The 17,681-nt window shown below is 42.6% G+C and overlaps 1 protein-coding gene across 8 annotated transcripts in view; it reads right to left on the bottom strand.

The window, feature by feature from the left end:
- Positions 1–326: 326 nt before the first annotated feature.
- The window catches only part of THOC2 (THO complex 2), a 294,745-nt gene continuing 277,390 nt past the window's right edge, over positions 327–17,681 (bottom strand). For all 8 annotated transcript variants that reach the window (XM_033944982.1, XM_033944978.1, XM_033944980.1 and 5 more), the window contains 3 exons: positions 16,437–16,513; positions 9,069–9,116; positions 327–752 (listed from right to left, as the gene is read on the bottom strand). In XM_033944982.1, the coding sequence (XP_033800873.1) occupies positions 9,089–9,116; positions 16,437–16,513 (105 nt within the window). In that variant the 3' untranslated portion in view covers positions 327–752; positions 9,069–9,088. The remainder of the gene's footprint in view (positions 753–9,068; positions 9,117–16,436; positions 16,514–17,681) is intronic.

Here is a 17,681-nt window from a genome sequence, read left to right as displayed (position 1 = left end):
TTTTCAGACTATAGTTCAGCGATACAAAGCTCCTGTAGCTGTATAACTGTACCCTAATTCTTTCCATTTCATGGGCATTGGGGGATTTTTCCCCTTTAGTTTATTTTAAAAAGTCACATCAGACAGAAATATGATGAGGGATATTTCAGCACTTAAGTCTTAGTTTGTCTGTGTCCTCCCCCCCTCCTTAATGGGTTTATAATGCTGTATGCATCATATACAAATAAGTCCTAGGCATTGCCTGAGATAGTGCTCCCATGTATATTAGTCACAGATATTAGAAACAGGCCAAGTAATAAATAAAAACAGAGTTTAAATGAGGTAAATTAAAAAAAATATTCAATAAGTATTTATTTATGGTTTGACATTAAAAAGAATGCATTTCAGATTTTGAAGATGTAATAAATCCCAGGCAGTATTTAGGTAACCTAATATGGAACTCTGTACATTTGTAGTAACCTCATTTGCACTATGGCAATTCACTGCAGCACATTGTGCTAAAAAATTATGGCATAGGAAACACTTTCAGCCATGTACTGAAAATAAATGTCTAAGAAACTAAGCAACGAGTTAAAATACAATAATGCACAACTTAACATTTAATTCTCAGAACGGGAAAAATAAATGCAGAGAAATGAATAATTTAAGAAGATACAGATGGGTCCTCTTCATTCACAAATTTCTGTGCAATTTATGCTCAGGTAAAATAGAAATGTGGTCACAGCTGGTTATCTTCCCAATAGAATTTTCACCTAAAACATAATAAAAAGTATTAGTAGCAATACTTACACAAATCTGTGCCCAGGTTATATGTTACTACTACCCAATGACAACAATTATATGCTACTTAATTCAAATTAATGCGGAAAAATCAATAGGAAGCAATTTATGAAGATTTTCAGCTTTCTGAATTCCAAATTTCAACTGGTCTTTTTGCCCTACATTTATTTATTTCTTACAGGGCAGAAAGACTGCACCATTTTCATTTGTTTTGCTTGCTTTTATGCATAATAAATGTAACTCCCTAACCCATTATTAGTCTTTAATTAAATAAATTGTAAACTCTGTTGAGTAGGGACTGCCTCTTACAGCTTTGCGTACAGTGCTATACACATCTATTAGTGCCACAGAAAGGATAAGCAGTCGTTGTGCAGCTTTCTACATATCAAGATGCTAAATTTGACAGAGAAAAAAATACAGTGTCAGTCTCTAAAAAAAAATTTAAAAATGCAATTACATGGTGACATGATGGGACAAGAAGTTTTAAAATTTGATACTATCCAACTGCTTAATGTTGAGAATTGGTTTTCTTTCCATATCCCATTGTAGTAATGAAACTAGCTCTGGGACACTAATCAAATTATATGAGGGATCTTAACAAAGTTTCCGCACTTTTATTTTTTTTAAACACTATTTATTACTGTCTCAAAAGCAAATTACATCACTACCTGCAAGGTGAACTGGCTTGCTTGCCTGATTAGTCACATGACATTCTACAACGCACTCTCTCACTACTTCTACTTTTCCTGCAAAAATATGAAAATGCAGAAACTTTCTGAAGAACCCTCATATACAGTCATGTGAAAAAATTAGGACACCCATGAAATATTCAATTCTTTCTTGAGAAATGTTCACATACCGATGTCAAATCTTTTTTTTATTTATTTCTTGAAAAGAAAGTGATGTAATTGCAGGTAAACAACAAAACTTTTCCTTGACTTACTCATGAAACAAAAGATATCCACAAAAATGTTTTATAATTGAGGAATAAATTAGGACACTCCCACATATCCTCCCACTTAAAGTGGTTCAAATCACACACAGGTATATCACATCAAGTGCACATGATTAGAACATCATTACTCAGCATTTTGAAGGAGGTTTGCCCTACTTAAACCTCAGACATTTAGTTTGGTGTGCTCATGACTGCTGCAGTGAGAATGGATACCATGGTGTGATCAAAAGAGCTATCTGAGACCTTCAGAATGAAGATTGTAGCAGCTTATAAGTCTGGTAAGGGATTTTAAAAGATCTTGAAATAATTTTACATTAACCATTTCACAGTCTGGAAAATAGTGTACAAGTGGAAGACTTTTCAAATAACTGCCAGCATGCCCAGGTCTGGCTGGCCAAGCAAGTTGACCCCCAAGAGCAGACCACATGATGCTAAAAGAAGTCTCCAAAACCCCTAAAATGTTATCACGGGACCTACAGCAGGCTCTTGCTACTGTTGATGTGAAAGTGCATGCCTCTACAATCAGAAAAAGACTGCACAAATTTAACATGCATGGCAGGTGTGCAAGGAGACAACCTTTGCTATCTAAGAGCAACATCAAAGCCAGACTGAAGTTTGCCAGAGAGAACGTAAACAAATACCAGGACTTCTGGAATAGTGTTCTATGGACAGATGAGTTTAAAATTGAATTATTTGGACACCAGAAAAGAGGATATGTTTGGCGTACACCAAATACAGCCTTCCAGGAAAAGAACCTCGTACCAACTGTGAAGCATGGAGGTGGAAGTGTCATGGTTTGGGGATGCTTTGCTGTTGCAGCACCTGGCCAGCTCACCATCATAGAATCCACCATGAATTCTACCGTGTATCAGAGGGTGCTTGAGGAACATGCGAGACCATCTGTAAGAAAATTAAATTTGAAGTGGAACTGGACCCTGCAACACGACAATGACCCAAAACATACCAGTAAATCCACCAAAAACTTGCTGAAAACTAAGAAATGGAGAGTCCTGGAGTGGCCAAGTCAAAACCCTAATCTTAATTCAACTGAGATACTTTGGGGTGATTTGAAACGGGCTGTACATGCAAGAAACCCCTCAAACATCTCACAGCTGAAAGAATTCTGCATTGAGGAGTGGGCCACACTTTCCTCAGAGACTAGTAGATGGCTACAAGAAGCATCTCACTGCAGTTATTTCAGCCAAAGAGGGTAACACTAGCTATTAGGGTGTCCTAACTTATTCCTTAGCTAGAATATACATTTTTGTGGCTATCTTTTGTTTCATGAGTAAATCAAGGAAAAGTTTAGTTGTTTACCTGCAATTACATCACTTTCTTTTCCAGGGATAAATAAAAAAAATATTTGACATCGATATGTGAACATTTCTTAAAGAACTGAATACTTCATGGGGTGTCCTAATTTTTTCACATCACTGTGAAAAATTAACTATAAGAAAATGTAGTTGACTGTTATGGGCCTAAAGACACCAAAAGCAGTGAGAGCAAACATGAAGGACACCAAGTTCTTGATAACTGTTTGCATTTGGGGAGTAATTTTATACACTTTTCCTGCGCATAAAATTATCCTAGAGGTCATAGAAACAAACAATGTAAAAAAAAAAAATAATAATAATACAGTGCTTCTCCGCGAATCGTGGTCCTGGTCATTCACGGTATTTTCCGACAGTGAATGACCGGGCCGGAAAGGGCAGCAGGAGAGGGCAGCCGGAGCGCCAGTGAAGGAAATCACTCGCGGTATGCTCTGACCGCCTCTTCCTGTACTAAAGTCAGGCCTCACCAATAAGAAGCTGCTTTGACATGCAGCTCTTGATTGGTGAGGCCCGACTTTAGAACAGGAAGAAGCGGTCGGAGCATACCGCGAGTGATTTCCTTCACTCACTAGCGGTCCAGCTGCCCTCTCCTATCTCCACCGTTAAAAAATGTATTTGCGGTTTTTCAGCATTTAAGGGGGTTCCTGGAACGGAACCCCTGCAAATATCGGGGGAGTACTGTAATGGCAAATAAAGGCCAACTAGCCCATCTAGTCTGCCAATCCACAGCATCCATGCATAGTGATAGAACAGTGCTATTTTTTTACACGACACTCATGTAGACATGTCCTAAGGCAGAGTGTGGGTGGAACCACAAAATACATGTTCTTTAAAAAATATATATATGCAGGGTAGGCAGTTTGTATGCACATACTTTTACATTAGCCCGTGAGCTGGTATAATAACTGCAGCTTCAATCTAGCCACAATCTTTAACAGTTTATCCCTCACATTTTAGAGAGACATATAGGTGCCTATGTGGCTTTATAAAATAGGCTAAAAAGATAACTCCTTTCCTTGTTATAAAATTACCTCCTCTTCAAGTCACACACGTAGAAAAACAGAACACCAGTTGTGAACATCCAGCAATTAATTTGTTGATATACCTACTGAAGCAGAAATATGCCGACATCTAAAAATCCCCCTTGTGAACAGCTGCGACAGACTTTGTGCTGGGAACAACACTCAGTGCAGTGCCAAGGGATCAGCAAAGAGGTACAATTTGGACTTCTGGTTGACTGCTCCCAAACAAAATGAAATCTTAATCACACAGATGATGATTTTTGAATTTTGCTACCAGAAAGGCAACAAAGGTAAATATCTTTTCAGGCACTCCAGTGAATAAAAACATTTGCTCTTTATTAGCTGGAGCAGAGGTTGCATAGAAAGTCAGATAGGGCAAAAATCAATGTTTAATAAGGATTCTTATGCCCACTCAGTGCTATGGAATGCATTAGTTGTGTCACTGCTTATACAGGAGCTCCGCTATTCTTTTTCAGACCACTGTTAAGATCTCCTACAAAAAAAAGCAGCACACATACAAAGCATGCTCAGGATGTACTATAAGTGTGCTCCAAGGACAAAGCTCCAAAACACCATTCTACACTCTTGTCTCCAAAATATCTCATACTCAAACAGTAATCCTCCAGAAATCTCACTCTTAAAAAACAATGTTTGCCAAAGTAAGCAAACAAACCACTAATAGGTTAGTTATGTATAACTGTTTCCATGCAAAGCAAGCATGTATCCAGAGGCAACCCCCCTCCGAAAAAAAAAAAAAAGCCTAATGAGTGACTTCCTGCCCCCACACCCAAAAATATGCAAGTATTTTCATTCAAATGTTTGTCAAACAAAAAATACCTCCACAGATAAAATGCTATTATCAGCCCATTATCAGGTATGTAACCGTATCGCCTACTTATAATAAGAGGCTATGTATTATCCAATATCATTTCCATATGGAATGAAACAAGCTTTATACAGTATGGGGTGCATAATAAAAAAAAAAAAAAACCCATACAAAAAGTGGCCTAAATTGGTACTTGGGACAATCAAAAAGACAGATCGTCCAAGTATCGATAATCAAAACTGGTTTTAGACATATCTAAAATCAGCTTAGGCCTTTACCCTGCCTCTGTACACCTAAAGTGAAAAGGGGCGCTTTCGGAGGAGTGGATAGGGCAGGAGGTGGGCTGACCTAGACTTAGTTGTCTGGCAGCCATAACAAAAAAGGTTTGACAGGTTGCTAGACAGAACTTATACGTTTTGACTTAGACCAAGTCAAAACAGCTATAAGTTCTGAATTGGGCCGCTGAGCTGATGGCGGCAGCTCAGGCAACTCGTGTCGTACCCCCCCCCCCCCCACAATCGGTATGAATTGCAGCAGGAGACATGCCTAATCTCTTCTGCCAACACAAATACCTGAACCCCCACAATTACTGGCAGGAGGGTGCCCAATCCCTCCTGCTGGACAGAAACCCCAAACCCTGAAACGCTTACCGGCAGGAGGAAGCCCAAGCCCTCCTGCTGGACAGAAACCCCAAACCTTGCACCGCTCATCGGCAGGAGGGAGCCCAAGTCCACCTGCCGGACAGAAACCCTGAACCGCTCACTGGGGTTTTTGTTCGGCAGGAGGTCCTGCTAGTGAGCGTTACGGGGTTCGGAGTTTCTGTCCGGCAGGAGGCCTTGGGCACCCTGCTGATGGTAATTGCGAGGGTTCTGGTATCTGTGTCGGCAGAAGAGATTGGGCATCTCTTCTGCCGGGGAGGTTAGGAGGGATCGCGGCAGGAGAGATTAAGCATCTCTCTTATCGCGATCGGGGGTGGGGAGGAGACACAGTTCCAGGATTCTTTAACTGGCGTTGTTTATGACAGATGCCGGTTAGAGAATCCTGTTTTTAGGCAAAGGACTAGCCCCTCCTTCGCCTAAAAGATCTTGTTTTGGGTGTTTGGGACTTGGGCAATTTTTTGGTTGGGAATGTGTTTTAAGGATAGACGTAGTGGTGGTCTGGGCGATTAAACAGCTGAACGTAGAGGTAGGCCATTCTAAAAAAAAACAAAAAAACAAACAAACTCATTTTTGACTTTTTCTTTTGAGAATTGGACATTTCCCTGCTGCCTACTTTCTGTGTCTAGGGACTTAGGCCAAAAGGGGACTTAGACGTTTCTTTTGATTATGCCCCTCTATGTGTTTTACAAAAATAACACACATTAATTTACTAGTCAGCATATCATGCAGCTCACACATTCATAATATGTTTACAAACTCCAAGTATACAGATAAGGAGAAATTAGGTTCTTACCTGCTAATTTTCTTTCTGTTAGCCTGTAGACTGGTATAGTCCTTACGAATGGACATTATGCTCACACAGTAGCAGGTGCTGGAAGCTCCCTTTCGTTTTGCATGCTCCATGGCCCGCCTGTATCCCATTCTTGAAGGGGATAGGGACACTCTGAAGTCACCTGTGCTGGAAGTGGTGGTCTCGGCCATCTCTAAGCGGCATACCATGCCTGAGGGTGGTGCAGCCTTGAAGGACCCTGAGGAGTGTAAGTTGGAGTCTCTCTTTAAACAGAGCTTTGATGTAACAGTTCTGGGGGTCCAGGCAGCGATGTGTGGCGGGCTAGTGGCTCAGGCATGTTTTCGCTGGGCTGAGCATGTGCTTGACAGTAAATCTGAGGATTGGGAATTGCTAAAGCACGAGGTGGCAACCTTTCCAAGAGTCGGTTGTCTCCATCTCAGCGCCTGGAGTATCTAGGAGTGCTGTTCGACACCTCCTTGGGGAAGGTCTTCCTTCCGGAGGCCCGGGTAAGCATATTGCAATCTCAGATTCATCTGCTTATGGTGTCCTCGGGCACAGGATTTCCTCCAAGTCTTGGGGTCGATGGTGGCTTCCCTCGATGTAGTGAGGTGGTTTCGGGCCCACATGCGTCCTCTTCAGTATGCTCTTCTTCGGAAGTGGTCGCCTCAGAGGCATAGTCTGGATCATCCTGTTCCACTTCCGGGCTTGGCTCGGTGCAGTCTTCGTTGGTGGCTCCAGACCTCCCATCTTGTACAAGGGGCAAGTCTGGATCAGCCGCAGTGGACAGTGCTGCTCACGGATGCCAGTCTTCTCGGTTGGGGAGCTCAGTGTCTAGGTCACCCAGCTCAGGGTACTTGCGTCTATGGAGGAGACTTTTTGGTTGATCAATGTCTTGGAGACCAGAGCCATCCGTCTGGCGCTGCTAGCCTTCCAGACCTTTCTGATGGGCAAGTCAGTCAGGGTTCTTTTGGACAATGCCACAGCGGTGGCCTGTCAATCATCAGGGGGGCACCAGATGCACTTTGGTGGCACAGCAGGCGGCTCTGCTCATGGTCTGGATGGAGTCTCATCTTCAGGAGATATCAGCCTCCCACATAGCCGGAGTGGAGAATGTTCAAGCAGTTGTCACATGCTAGGTCCCGGAGAGTGGTGTCTAAGCCCCGTGGCCTTTCAGCTGATAGAGCAGTCTTGGAGTCAGCCCCTCTTGGACCTGATGGCCACAAGTGTCAATGCCAAAACACCCCACTTCTTCAGCTGTCGCAGAGATGGTCAGGCCGAGGGCCTAGATGCTCTGGTTCAACCATGGCCAACAGAGGGGCTGTTGGATGTGTTCCCTCCGTGGCCATAAGTGGGCAGAGTTCTTCTCAGCATAGTTCGCCATCCGGGCCTTGTGGTTCTGGTGGCTTCGGCTGTGGTACGCAGATCTGGTGAGGCATCTGGGGACAGATCCTCTTCCTCTGCCTCTCTTGGACGACCTTCTGCCTCAGGGTCCCATTCCAATGTTCAATCTGGGCCCCTTCTTTCTTGCGGCTTGGGTCTTAAAAGGGATTGCCTAGGTAAGAAAGGGGTATTCAGATAAAGCGATCTCAACTCTCTTGGGGTCCTGGAGACTTTCCACCTCTCGGGCTTATGTGAGGGTTTGGCGTATATTTGAGGAGTGGTGTGCTGCATGTGGAGTGGTCTCTTTTCACGCTTCCTTGCCTAACATCTTAGAGTTCTTGCAAGATGGCCTGGACATGGGACTGGCTTGTCTTCTCTCCAGGTTCAGCTTGCGGCCTTGTCAGCCTTTTGTGGGTTGTTGAAAGGTCAGGATTTGATTGCCATTCCTGATGTGATTTGCTTCTTGCCAGCTGCCAAATTGCTCAAGCCTCCTGTAAGACCCTCTGTTCCATCTTGGGATCTGAATCTGGTTCTGTCTGTTCTAGTGCGCCCACCTTTTGAACCGTTGGGTGACTGTTCTTTGAAGGACCTTACTCTTAAAGCGGTCTTCTTGGTGGTCATTACTTCAGCTAGACGTGTTTCTGAGCTGCAGACTTTCTCTTGTAGGGCTCTCTTCTTGGAGTTTTCTAGGGAGTGGGTTGTCTTGCAGCCTGTTCCTTCTTTTCTGCCAAAGGTAGTTTCTCCTTTCCATGTTAATCAGGCAGTGGTCCTCCTGGTGTTGGGTAGCTGGGAGGGCTCTTCCGAGTAAAGACAGTTGCTTAAGTTGGATGTCAGTCGGGTCCTTCGCTCTTCTGTGCAGAGGACCTAGGAGATCAGGAAATCAGATCATCTCTTTGTTCTTCTCGCAGGTCCTTGTAAGGGGGATGGCGCTTCTAAGGCTACTATTGCGCGCTGGATTAAGGAGACTATTGCATCTGCTTATCTTCTGAAGAAAAAGTCTTTTCCAGAGTTTCTCAAGGCTCATTCTACTCGGGGTCAGGCAGCTACTTGGGCTGAGTCTTCTCTAGTGCCTCCAGTGGATATTTGCAAGGCTGCAGTTTGGTCTTCTCTGCATTCCTTTGACAGATACTACCGTGTGGATGTTCAAGCATGTCGGGACACGGTATTTGGTGAACGTGTTCTGGTGTCGGCCCTTCGGGGGTCCCACCCTTAATGGGTACTAATTTGGTTTCACAAGTCTTTTCTTGTCACAGTACTTTAGAAGGCTGATCTACTCATGAAGCATTCAAACTGCAGTATATGGAAGAATTAAAGAGACACATTACCTTGATTGTATTATTCTTTATTATCTGTGCTTATCTGAAGATTTATGGGTAACCAAAATGTTAAGGAGGAAATACTTCAATAGAGTTTTCTTGAAAAAAATATCTTAAAATATACAAACAGCAATCCACATTATGGCAATTTTATCTGCACTTCACCCACAGCACTGTTAATACATGATTTAATTATGCAGAATTTTGTTTTCTGTTCCCACAATACAAGCCTGTACACAAGTTGTGAATGTTTCGCAATGGTAAAGACATTCCGCTTGTACATGAAATGAAGATATTTCAGATGGATGCTAGAATGTTTAACCCTGATAAACTCTGAACCACCACCAGTACAACAAGATACCTATTGTTTTTTTATCTTGATTATACCTATTTTTTTTTTAATCATTTTTATTAGAAAGGGTACAACAACAGAGCAACAGGTAGAACAGAAAATCCAAAGGCTCAAATACAAATAAGCAGGAATAATACAATAAAATCACACACTCTGCTGCTAGGTACCAGAGCAAGACTGGTAGCACGGAGCTACAAAGCAACAAAAGAGACCAACACCCCCCGGCTGGGTGACTGGGTCTGTACTTTTCATCTCCACTTTCCCCCATAGGGGGATTGTGTGGCTAGCTGTCTCTTTCTATATTTTTCTGTGGTACCGGGGATGCACCTCTATTACCTCTTTGAATTATACCTATTTTAAAATCATTTCTACATGTAAATTCTAACATATACTCATACATGCGGTCATGTATGAGCAAATGGAAATTTCAGGAAGCAGTTATTTACATGCAATTGCCAGGAAGCAGATATCTTGAGGGTTTGTGGCTTCAATGGACAAATTATCTATGTATGTGTTACCAATCGGAATACATGTAAAAAAAAAATTCCTGGTTGGGTTTAGAACCATTTCAGAGGGACACAGAGACTATTGAGCAGCTCCAAGAGAAGTGGATACCATATCTGCCTGGGTCACCTTAGTGCTATCAGGATGAGATGGGTGGAGTCCTAGATATGAGTGGAAACGGTAGACAGACAAATAGAGTTCCTCACCAACGGATGGAAAATGAGCTGGTTGAAGTTAACAAAATTGACAGCATTGTCTTGTAAAGGCAGAGATATCTAAGACTGCAGACTCCCAGAGCCCGAACAGCCGGTGAATCACTTTAGTGTTAAGAGTTCATTTGTGAGGATCGAGTTTGCAGCTGAGTGAGTCTGCTATTATGTTTACATGTCCTGGAATGTACACTTCTTGCAGGTTTGCCTTGAAGGATAGAGCAAGGCATCAGAGGCAGTAGGCCTCTCTGCAGAGGTGCAGGGGATTCCGACCCCCCCCCCACCCCACCTTACCCCCCCAGTTTGTTGATGTAGAACATTGTTACCTGGTTGTCTGTTTGAATGAGGATCTGTTTTTATAGAATCCAAGGCCAGAAGGCTCATAAGGCATAAAAGACTGCATGGAGCTCCAGATGACTGATGTATAGGTGAAGTTCTTTCAAGCTCCACTGACCATGGGTCTTAAGGTGGCCTAGGCTGAGCTCCTCAGCTAGTGATGTGATGTTAAGCTGAGGAGGTGGGGGTTGAAACAGGCAATCATACTGAAAAGAAGGCGAGTGAATCCACCACAGAAGAGATGTTTTGATGGCGTTTGAGTGGGAGGTTTGATGAGAGAAAGAGACTGGGAACATTGATTCCAGTGGATCTTGAGATGCTACTGCAAAAGATGCATGTGGCGCAAAATCCAATGTGCTGGCAAGCGTGTAGATTCTCTCACTTGGTTATAGAGCTATATGACTGCCCTGTGTCTCTCTTCGGGAAGATAAGAATGTGCTTTGATGGTATTTGTGAGCTCCTATGAACATGAGTGCAAGAACAGGGATGAGAGATGACTTGTAGCAGTAGATGAGGAATCTGAGGGATTGTAGAGTGGATAAGGTGTCCCGGATGATAAGAAGCATGCGATCCCTGGAATATGCAACTAGAAGCCAGGCAAGGTACAGATAGACTGTGGTTTTGCTTGTAAAGATGAGCTGTACTACTGCTAGGCACTTTGTGAAGACTTGTGGGGCCAAAGAAAGGCTAACAGGAAGTATCCTATACTAATACTGGTGATTAAAATTTGAAGCGGAGGAATCAACAGTGAGTGGGATGAATGGGAATGTGGGTGTAAGCATCCTTGAGGTTGAAAGCAGCTAGTCAGTCATTGGGGCTCAAAAAAGTGAGTACAGGTGGGAATGAGATCGTTCTAAATTTCTCCTGCTTGAGGCATGAGTTGAGTGAACAGAGATCTAGTATGGGATGAAGGCCCCGAGTCTTTTGGGGGATTAGGAAGAAATTGGAGTTGTGTTGCTTTGCACGAGAAGGGCTAGCTCTGCAGCAAGTAACAGAATGTGATGGTGAGGAGTTTGGGAAGGTTGAGGAAATTGTGAAACCTGGATTCATGAGTGAAGGTTGAAACAATAGTCCTGAGAAATAATATTCAAGACCCAGTTCTCCATCGTGATGACTTGCCAGGCAGTAAGGAAATGGCTGAGCCGGCCTCCTACTGGTAATTTGTCAAAAACTAGGGATGGATTTGAAAGTTGGTGCTTGGTTGCTTGAAATTTGCTTTCTGTCTCTTGGGAATTGATGGTTGGCTCTAGTATAAGGGATAAAATGTTATCTAGGGAAGTACTGTTGAAAAAACTGTTCATAAGGTCTGCAATAAGATGTAGTGGAAGTATTTCTGCAATATTGTTGAGTGATCACTAGGGTGAACAGAGAGTTCACAGATCACTGTGAGACTGTATCTTTTACTTTCTCACCAAATAAGCTATCACTCAGGCAAAGTGCATCTGCTAAGCTTGCATGAAGGATCTCGAGATCAGAAGCTCTGAGCCTTGCTGTGCAACATTTGACGACATCTGCTGTTCTGGTGATCATATCATATGCAACATGGAGGCTTACTGCAGTATCTGATGAGGCACGAGTGTGGCGCAGTCGTTAAAACTATAGCCTCAGTACCCTGAGGTTGTGAATTCAAACCCACGCTGCTCCTTGTGACCCTAGGCAAGTCACTTATTCCACCCATTGTCCCAGGTATATTAGATTGTGAGCCTGCCAAGACAGACTGGGAAAAATGCTTGCGTACCTGAATAAATTAATGTAAACCATTCTGAGCTCCCCTGGGAGAATGTAAACCATTCTGAGCTCCCCTGGGAGAATAGTATAGAGAATTGAATGAATTAATGAATACATCCAAACAAGTAGACGATATACTCTCATACCTCAACGCCCTATCCTACCAGATCCTCAATCCTGAACCCACGCACGAAAAAGGCCACCAACTTGATATAGCAGCATTCACGTCTCATAACCTCCACACCCCAAAAATTCACATCACCAATGGTACCTGGCATCCCTCTCTTTGGTCAGACCACCACAAATATACTTTCACCATCAACTGGCCTCAAAATAACATAAAATCCAAGCCACAAAAAACAACCTTCAAATCTAGACAGAAAATTGAACCTGCCACATTCTGGGATAAAGTGGACCCTGTAATCGTCCCCACTGACCCTACTGACTTCGTAAATCACTGGCGCACCCTAAGTGAAACAACCTTGAACGAGTTAGCCCCTGAAAAAACCAAACACAGAACCTGCAGACCCTCAGACAAGTGGTTCGACTCCGAACTCCTCCTACTAAAAAGGCATTGCAGACAACTTGAAAGATCTTGGAGAAAAAAGAAAAATGATCAAACCAAATCCGTTTAGAGAACCCAAATCAAACTATATAACATCAAACTTAAGGAAAAGCGCAAAACATACTACACTAAACTAATTGGCACAAACACCTCTGACACAAAAACACTCTTCAATTTAGTAAAAAAAACTTACGGACACAAACCCATTCCTTGCCACTCAAGGCAATAAACCACCAACAGCTTCCCAACTAGCAGACCATTTCAAACACAAGATCATTACAATCAGAACTACCTTCAACAACTCAACTACCAAACTCGACAAGATAATAACAACCCCCACAACGGAAGAAGCCATATCTGCAGACAGAACATGGACCACCTTCCCAACTCTACAATGGCCTGATTTGAACCGACTATACAAAAAATACAGCCACACCTCATGCGACTTGAACTACTGCCCATCGTATCTGCTTACAAATGCCTCCCCTAAATTCAAAACCAGCCTCATGCAATGGATACAAAGCACTCTCATAGGTCAATTCCCACAAGATCTTGGAGAGATTTTAATCACACCCCTACTGAAAGACCAAAAAGGTCCTATAGACGCTCCTACCAACTATAGACCTATCGCTTCGATCCCATTATATGTCAAACTGATTGAAGGACTTGTGGCTCAATACCTCACCAACTACCTAGTTGACCATAATATACTTCATTCCTCTCAATCAGGATTTAGATCTTACCACAGCACGGAAACACTACTAGCAACACTACTAGACATAGCCCGACAATACCTCAGTAAAGGACACAGGATCCTAATTATCCAACTAGATCTTTCCACCGCCTTCGATCTAGTTGATCATACCATACTACTCCAGATACTTGATGCAATAGGGATCTCAGGGGTGGTTTACAACTGGTTCCAAGGATTCCTTAAAACAAGATCGTACAGAGTTAAGACAAAAGACACGAAATCTAACCCATGGTCAAATCCATGCGGAGTCCCGCAGGGGTCTCCACTATCGCCCATTCTATTCAATCTCTTCATCTCCTCCCTCGGTACCACTTTAGACAACCTAAATGTAACATCATTCAGCTACGCAGACGACATAACTATTCTCCTCCCCTTCGAAACCCTAGACCACACCTCAACAGGACACCTGGAAATAATTCTGGATGAAGTAGAAAAATGGATGACAAACCACAAACTGAAACTAAACTCGGACAAAACCAAATTCCTAATGCTTGAAACGGACAAAAACCCATCCATAACAGACCTAGAAATTAAAGCAACCAAATACCCAATCCAGACCTCACTCAAAATCCTGGGAGTGCTGATAGACAGATGCTGCACTATGCAGACTCAAATCAACAAAACTACCCAAAAAGCATTCTTCACAATGCGCAACTTAAGAAAAATAAGGAAATTCTTTGACAAAGAACACTATAGGATCATTGTACAATCCCTGGTACTATGTCTTGTGGACTACTGCAATATCCTATATCTACCATGCCCCGCAAACATGATCAAAAAACTACAGACCGTTCAGAACACAGCTCTTAGACTAATCTACTCACTCGAAAAATTTGACCACATCACCAATGCCTACCTAGACTCACATTGGCTACCGATTCGAGCCAGAATTCAATTCAAACTACGTATACTGTCTACTCTTCAAAGTAATTAACGGTATTGCACCTACCTATCTAAACGATCGCCTAAACCGTAACCTTCCACCCAGAACAAGAAGAACACTGACACCATTCTCATACCCACCACTCAAAGGGACTCATCGCAAAAAGCTATATGATAACCTCCTAGCAACGCATGCAGCAAAACTCGAACCCTCCATCACCAGATTGTTAACCTCAACATCTGACCTCAAAGCATTCCGTAAAGAAATCTAAACACTGCTGTTCAAAAAGTATATACAATCTACCTAATCTCCCTCTCCTCTTCCCCAAGAAATCTAAACACTGCTGTTCAAAAAGTATAAACAATCTACCTAATCTCCCTCTCCTCTTCCCCACTTCTCCGACCAGGCTCTGCTCACTCTCTGGCACCATACCCTCAATCGACCAATAAAAAACAAACAAACAAAAAAAAAAAACGAAAGGCAAAGAAAGCTACCTGAAACCTAAATTATCCTACCGAAACCGACTACCTACCAACGTATGGAATCAGACTACTTGCTATGTAATGTAATGAAACCTGACATATCTTCCGATGTTATTAAGTCTTTACCCTCATTCTGTTATTAAGTCTATACCCTCAATCTGTATTCTCCAATGTCATGTACCCTCCTGGAAATGTCCAGTTCTCTTCTTATGTAATCCGCTTTGAACCGCAAGGTACAAGCAGAATAAAAATCACTAATGTAATGTAATGTAATGTAATAAATAATTCTCAAGCTGCTGGAGAAATGAATGTTGAAAATTAAAGATCTGGAGTTGATGGGCTATGATTTTTGAAGTGGTCATAGGATCTTGGTAGACCTTTCTGCCTACTGAGTTTAGGAGACGGCAGTTCTTTCCTGGCGGCACACTGAACTGGGTTCTGGATGTCTTGGCCTAGTTAATGGCTGATTCAGACCATTGAATGATATAGCAGCTGTGGTAGATTTTGTCCAGGGACCTTCTTCAATTTGTATTTGAATTCTAGGCATTCTAGGTTTCTGCCAGTTGGAGAGCTGCAGGTCTTGAAAGATTTGTTATACTGGAAGCCCAAGGAGTTCTTTAGAACATCCCTGACAAGACTGAAGAATGGCTTGGAAGTCTTTTTTGTCAGTAGATGTAGCATTCTGATTAAGAATGAGAAGAGTAGAACTCTTCTGAAGGAACATGGGGTATAAATACAGCCCTAGAACAGGGAAGGCTCCTGTGTTCCTGCTATAGTGTTGTCTGAAGTGAGATATATTGTGTGGAACTGAAATACACTTTGCTCCCTGTAGTCAAGTAGGAATTGTATGAATACAGCCCCGTGTCCTCTGCCTGAACAGGTGCCTGATCAGAAAGTGGCAGATCTTGCTTTGAGAGGAGATCATGATCAGGTTTAGACCATGCCCCTGGAGAAGATGGAGGATGGAGTGGAGAAGTATAGAAAGATGTGGATGGGTCCCAATCTGCATCCTGGAGAAGATCTGGAGGATGGAGAGAAATAGATCCTAATGGGGTAGGAAGGGAGGACTGGTCTGTCCAACAGGTATCTTGCTGCGCCAACAGCAAAGGCAGTGCAGTGTGGCATCTGTTTGGAGAAGCGCAGCACTATCTTGTATGACACACTGTAAAACGCCCAAAAAGGATGAGACTGACTGGGAAACCTGAGGCTGGAGAGAATTTACCTCCAAGTGAGGAGAGGCATAGAGAGATGGGATCCACAGTCTGAAGGTTTAGAGGAGCCTTGCGCTTAGTTTTAGTCTGGGCCTTGAAAGGAGCCTCTGAAGAAAAAGGGGGGCTTGGTCTTTGATAACTGTGCATTGTGATCTTGGGCATGCCATGTAACTCTCCCTCACCTAAGTACAAGCTTAGATTAGAAGCCCTCTGGGAACAGGAAATTACCAATTATACCTAAATATAACACTCCTTGAGCTACAACTGTAAAAAGGCATGAGCTAAATCCCAAATATATTCTGCTGCTTCCTGTCTCACCATAAAGCAGCGATTAAAATATGCAAAAAGGATATTGTTTCTTTTCTTCCTTTCCTCCAGAACTGTCACGTTTTTCTTTCTTTTCTGACTTTTCCTTATCATGTCTGGATTCCTATGCAAGGATACAATTCAGATAATTAGCTTATAACATTATCTCCATCAAAGTATAGCTGCCAGGGCATGAAATTTTGATATACCAGCAAATCCTATGGCTCATAAATTTCAGAAGATCACTGTGATGCTGTGACCTGCTCCATTAGAAAAATATTTCACATTTACATATATTAAATGTGGCAAATGGAGAAAAATGACTTTGCAAACTGCTCATCTTTTATTCAGTTAAAACTATCTGCCCACACTGCATACTGTACATAATAGGGACAACAGACAAGAATGGGGCACAGAGAAAACATTATGCATTCAGAAAGGCTCTGAGGTTTTATAAGACCTAATCCAAAAAACAAGGAAGCAAAACATATTTTAAGTCTGTATAAAATGGTTTATTTTATCTGGGGGTTTTTTCACAACCACCAATAAAATAGGTATTTGATTTTGTAAAAGTAAACACCATCTATTTTCTCATTTGAACTAGGCATTAACCCCATCTTTTACTAAGGTGCGCTAATCGTTTAAAGCATCTTAGTAAAAGAGGGCCTAAGAGGCTCATAATAAAAAAAATCAAAACATCCAAACACCGCCTAAGTTGGCACTTGGACATCCAAATGCTAATAATCGAAACAGTTTTCTTGGACGTCTAGCAAGACGTTTCTCCAGCTGTGCATCCAGAGTTCCAGGGGGTGTGTTTTGGGTGGCCTTTGGGACCTTCGGAGCTAGACCTGTTTTAGAAGTATCCAAGTACCGCAAAGGTACCCAAACTGACCAGATGACCACTGGATATATTAAGGTATGACCCCCCCGGACAGTCCCCAACTGCTCACTAAGCCCTTCCCAGCCCCATAAATCTGAATGAAAGTACATTCCTGTCTCTAGAAAAGCAGCACTTGTCAAGTCAAGTAGAGCATAACACAGGTGTTTTAAGTAATCTTGTGGATGGGCTAGTGAACCACAGAGAGGAGGACCCAGGCCCATAAGCCACTCTAACTACTACATTTATGGTGGAAAGTGTAAGCCCACTAAAACCCACCAAAACCCTATTCTACTGCCATATAGATGCCATGAGGGCTACTGGGGTGATAGACTAGTATATGGTAGGTGGGTCTAGTACATGGAATGCAATCTCTGTCAAATCTATATCTATTCTTCGTCTTTAACAGACAGAC

The sequence above is a fragment of the Geotrypetes seraphini genome, chromosome 5 (assembly GCF_902459505.1).
Source record: "Geotrypetes seraphini chromosome 5, aGeoSer1.1, whole genome shotgun sequence".
Lineage (NCBI taxonomy): Eukaryota > Metazoa > Chordata > Amphibia > Gymnophiona > Dermophiidae > Geotrypetes > Geotrypetes seraphini.
This window is presented reverse-complemented; position numbering and strand designations above follow the sequence as displayed.